This window comes from Palaemon carinicauda, chromosome 7, assembly GCF_036898095.1.
Source record: "Palaemon carinicauda isolate YSFRI2023 chromosome 7, ASM3689809v2, whole genome shotgun sequence".
NCBI lineage: Eukaryota > Metazoa > Arthropoda > Malacostraca > Decapoda > Palaemonidae > Palaemon > Palaemon carinicauda.
In genome coordinates, this window is record NC_090731.1 from 15,653,191 (window position 1) to 15,658,190 (window position 5,000).

Below are 5,000 nucleotides of genomic sequence, written 5' to 3' on the forward strand. Positions count from 1 at the left end.
TCGAGTTTGTTAACGAATTTATCACATACGTTAGAGAAGTATCAGTTGAATCGATTGAACTCCAAAAGTTTAAACTTGCAGCGATTTTTTTTTTAGGTTGAACAGGCTGACGTAAGTCTCTTTTTATAATTTACATATGAAAGATCTGTTTTAATGTTGTTACTGTTCTTGATTTATTTCATTTTAGTTGTTCATTACTTTTTATATACTTATATATTCATATATATATATATATATATATATATATATATATATATATGTATACATACATACATACATACATATATATATATATATATATATATATATATATATATATATATATATATATATATATATATATATATATATATTCATATGTGTATATATGTATATGTATATATATATATATATATATATTTATATATATATATATATATATATATATATGTGTGTGTGTGTATATATATATATATATATATATATATATATATGTATATATATATATATATGTATATTTATATACATATATATATATATATATATATATATATATATATATATATATATATACAGTATATAATTATACATATATACATCTATATATATACATATATATATATATATATATATATATATATATGAATATATATATATATATATATATATATATATATAGACACAGTATATATTTATACATATCTATATTTATCTATCTATCTATCTATCTATCTGTATATATATATATATATATATATATGTATATATATATACATATATATATATATATATATATATATACTGTGTATATATACAGTACATATATCTACATACATATGTGTATATATATACATACATACATGTATATATATATATATATATATATATATATATATATATATATATATATATATACACAGTATATATGTGAAAATTATAACGAGAAAAGGCCGCTGATATTCCCAATTTAGTTGCAACACTACGGAAAAAGGAGGATCTCTAGAGGAAAATAAACCCTAATATTCTTCAATGAGATCTGATCTAAAGTGAAAGACCCCCTTTTTGAGTTCAAGGCGACACGCATTTTCCTTTCAATTCACTCTTCACTTTTTCTTTTCATAGATGTCTATCTTCTAGGACGTCTACATCGTCATTAATGTCACCATTGATATCCCTTTTGATCATTTCTTTTCGCTATAATTGAGGGGCTGGTGTAAAAAAAAAGACACTATTACTACTACGGTACGACTACTACGTCATCAGCGTCCATCAAAGTTTTTTGACGTGGTATGTTGAGTGGGAATCTGTGGTTAGAGAGACTTAGCTTTTTTCTCTTGGCTTTCTTCTCTTCTTGACTTTCTTCTCTTCTTGGCTTTCTTCTCTTCTTGGCTTTCTTCTCTCTTTAGCTTTCTTCTCTTCTTAGCTTTCTTCTCTTCTTGGCTTTCTTCTCTCCTTGACTTTCTTTTCTTCTTGGCTTCCCTAACTTCTTGGCTTTCTTCCCTTATTAGTTTTCTTCTCTTCTTGGCTTTCTTCCCTTCTTGGCTTTCCTCTCTTCTTGGCTTTCTTCTCTTTTTGACTTTCTTCTCTCTTGATAGCCTTCTCTTCTTGGCTTTCTTCTTTTCTTGACTTTCTTCTCTTCTTGGCTTTCTTCTCTTCTTGACTTTCTTCTCCTCTTGGCTTTCTTTTCTTCTTGGCTTTCTTCCCTTCTTGGCTTTCCTCTCTTCTTGGCTTTCTTCTCTTTTTGACTTTCTTCTCTCTTGATAGCCTTCTCTTCTTGGCTTTCTTCTTTTCTTGACTTTCTTCTCTTCTTGGCTTTCTTCTCTTCTTAACTTTCTTCTCCTCTTGGCTTTCTTCTCTTCTTGACTTTCTTCTCTTCTTGGCTTTCTTCTTTTCTTAGCTTTCTTCACATCTTAGGTATCATACCTTCTTGGCTTTCTTCTCTTCTTGGCTTTCTTCTCTTCTTGTCTTTCTTCCCTTCTTGGCTTGCTTCTCTTCTTGGCTTTCATTTTTTCTTGTCTTTCTTCCCTTCTTGATTTTCTTCTCTTCTTGGTTTTCTTCTGTTCTTAGCTTTCTTCTCATCTTAGGTATCTTACCTTCTTGGCTTTCTTCTCATCTTAGCTTTCTTCTCTTATTGTCTTTCTTCTTGACTTTCTTCTCTTCTTAGATTTCTTCTCTTCTCGTCTTTCTTTTCTTCTTAACTTTCTTCTCTTTTTAGGTTTCTTCACTTCTTGTCTCCCTTCTCTTCTTAGCTTTCTTCTCCTCTTGGCTTTCTTTTCTTCTTGTCTTTCTTCTCTTCTTGTCTTTCTCCTCTTCTTGGCTTTCTTTTTTCTTTGGTTTTCTTCCCTTCTTGGCTTTCTTTTCTTCTTGTCTTTCTTCTCTTCTTGGCTTTCTTCCCTTCTTGGCTTTTTTCTCCTCCTTCACTTCATCAAGAAATTATTGCATATAAGAATTTCATGGAAAATTCTCAAACGTTCTATGTCTTGTGTCAAGTGCAATTTTAATCTTCGTCGATAATGATTTCTACATTTTAATAGTATGTCAAAGAGCTTTGTGTTGATCTATCGAGTAAGAATTGGTATAGTATTTTTACCTTAGAGAAGTTAGATTCATTGTCATCCATATATTAAAATAATTTTCCTATATTCTTCTTCAAGTGTTTTCTTAAGTAGTCAGTAGTTTGTATGTATTCGTCGGCAGAAATATATTTGAATTTGTTTAAGTTTTGTAAATTATTTCATGCTTCCGGATTAATAACTTGTGAAAACCTTTGATATATAGTTGATTAAGATTAAGATAGCTGAGAAATTTCAAATATGGTAATAAATAATGATGGGATAATAAATCTTAGGAAAAATTCAATTTAAGCGTTTTATAGTTAAGCTTTTATTCCTATCTTCAAAGATATTCGTCATAATTATACTATTAAACATTTGAATTTCTAATTAAACAGGTTCAGCTGGATTTAAGTCAGGGAATATTTATAGAACATGAACCAGGTCTGGAGTCATTTCCTTGGCTATTTTCATTGGTTTATTTAATTTTCTCTTCAAAATGTGTCTATCTATCTAAATATTTAGCCGTCAGTTTTGACGGGTCGCGTATGCTAGTATAGAAATAAATTAGGTTATCTGCTTAGTTCGTAATAGGAGGAACGGAGTGAAAAAAAATAAACGTTTAATTAGGTTAAATCTTCAGATTAAAAAAAAAAAAACTACATCTCTATGAGGTATAATTAATACCATTTTTTTTAGTCAAATGTAGCCTTTTTTTCAATGAAAAGTAGATAGGTTATCAGATGGCTGTTTGAAAAAAAAAAAAGGGAAAAAGAAAAGCAGAATTTGAAATATGTTAATATTTCCAGTCCTTCCAAGAAGGGGCTGGAAAATCAATAGGAAACTGGAACACGGAAAGATATGTACATGTTTACCAATTTTCTTGTTTCTTTCATGTCGCATTTTCTTTTAACAAGTGGTCTAACCTTTCCCATAACGATCAATTAGGGTTAATTATCGTTCTCACATTGCGACAATTGACGCTAGAAAATAATGAACGAGAAAAGAACGAAGAAAAGAGATTTGATACTTTAAGTAAATTGCGTATCAGGAAATAGAGGATAAATTTGCGTATTCTCATACGAAGTAAATAGAAAGAGAAAGAAAAACATGATAATAGGGATACAAAAGAAGATTAATGGGAGGGTACGTGGAATAAAAGAAACGAGATATAAAAACTATCAAATTTCTCATAAGAACTGAATAGAAAGAGGAAGGAAAACAATACAAAAATATGAATGCAAATGAAGATTAGCAAGAGGGTTCATGAAATAAAAGAAACGAGAAAATAATCAATCAAAATTCAGTGTCAAAGACAGCCTTAGAAGGCGAAGTCACTCCTCTAACTATAACGAGGAAATTGTGATCAAATTAGAAATTAGAAATTAGATTTAGTCAGGATGGGATGAGGAGACTAAGACGAGAGCGGTATTGGAGACTAATTTTTCTTCTAAAATCTATTTATACTAGTCAGTTATTTTTCTTGTTTCATATGACATAAAGTATTTTTTCGCCTCTGAGAACGTCAAAGGCTTAGACAGGATGGGATGAGGAGATTAAGACGAGAGAGGTATTGGAGACTGATTTTTCTTCTTCTAAAATCTAATTCTACTATACTCCATTTTTTTTTATGAGGCGCAATTGCACCGACTTGCAGCGGTGCCCTTTTAGCTCGGAAAAACTTTCCTGCTATCTGATTGGTTAGAATTATCTTGTCCAACCAATCAGATAATTCTAACCAATCAGCGATCAGGAAACTTTTCCGAGCTAAAAGGGCACCCCGACGAGTCAGTGCAAATCTGCCTCACTAAAAAGAATTGACTATAGTCAATTATTTATCTGGTTTCATATGACATAAAGTATTTTTTTCCCCTCTGAGACCGTCAAAGGCTTTGCACTTACGGCTACATTGTTTTTTTTAAATTAATTTGTTTGCTATAATTAATTCTCTATTTTTTAATTTTAGGCTTTCATATGGAATTATTCCTTCTATACAAGAAGATATATTATGTAATGAAAAAACTGTAAAAGAGATTGAACGACAGATAAAGATATTTGAATTTTCAAATAGAATCCTCACACACAAGAAAATATATTCTTTTAAGCAATGTAAAAAAATCTGTAAAAAAGATTGAACAACATATAAAAATATTTAGATTTTGAGATAGAATCCTCCCTTATATACCAAAAAATATATTATATTATGTAATGGAAAAAACAGTAAAAAAGATTGAGCGACAGATGAAAATATTTAGGTTTCCTTAAGGAATCATCCCTTAGTTACAAGAAAATATAATCTATTATGTAATGAAAAAGCAATAAAAAAGATTAAAGGATATTTAAAAATATTTGTGTTTCCATATGGAATCATCATTACATACAGGAAAATATATTCTATCATGGAACGAAAAAACTGTAAAAAAGGATTGAACTACAGGTAAAAATATTTGAGTTTTCTTATGGAATCAT

The 5,000-nt window shown here is 29.2% G+C and overlaps 1 protein-coding gene across 1 annotated transcript in view; it reads right to left on the bottom strand.

Moving 5' to 3' along the window:
• Positions 1-1,289: 1,289 nt before the first annotated feature.
• Positions 1,290-5,000, bottom strand: part of LOC137644197 (protein split ends-like) — a 102,847-nt gene continuing 99,136 nt past the window's right edge. The window contains exons 11-12 of the mRNA XM_068377197.1: positions 2,205-2,399; positions 1,290-1,888 (exon numbers count right to left, since the gene is read on the bottom strand). Of these exons, the coding sequence (XP_068233298.1) occupies positions 1,290-1,888; positions 2,205-2,399 (794 nt within the window). The remainder of the gene's footprint in view (positions 1,889-2,204; positions 2,400-5,000) is intronic.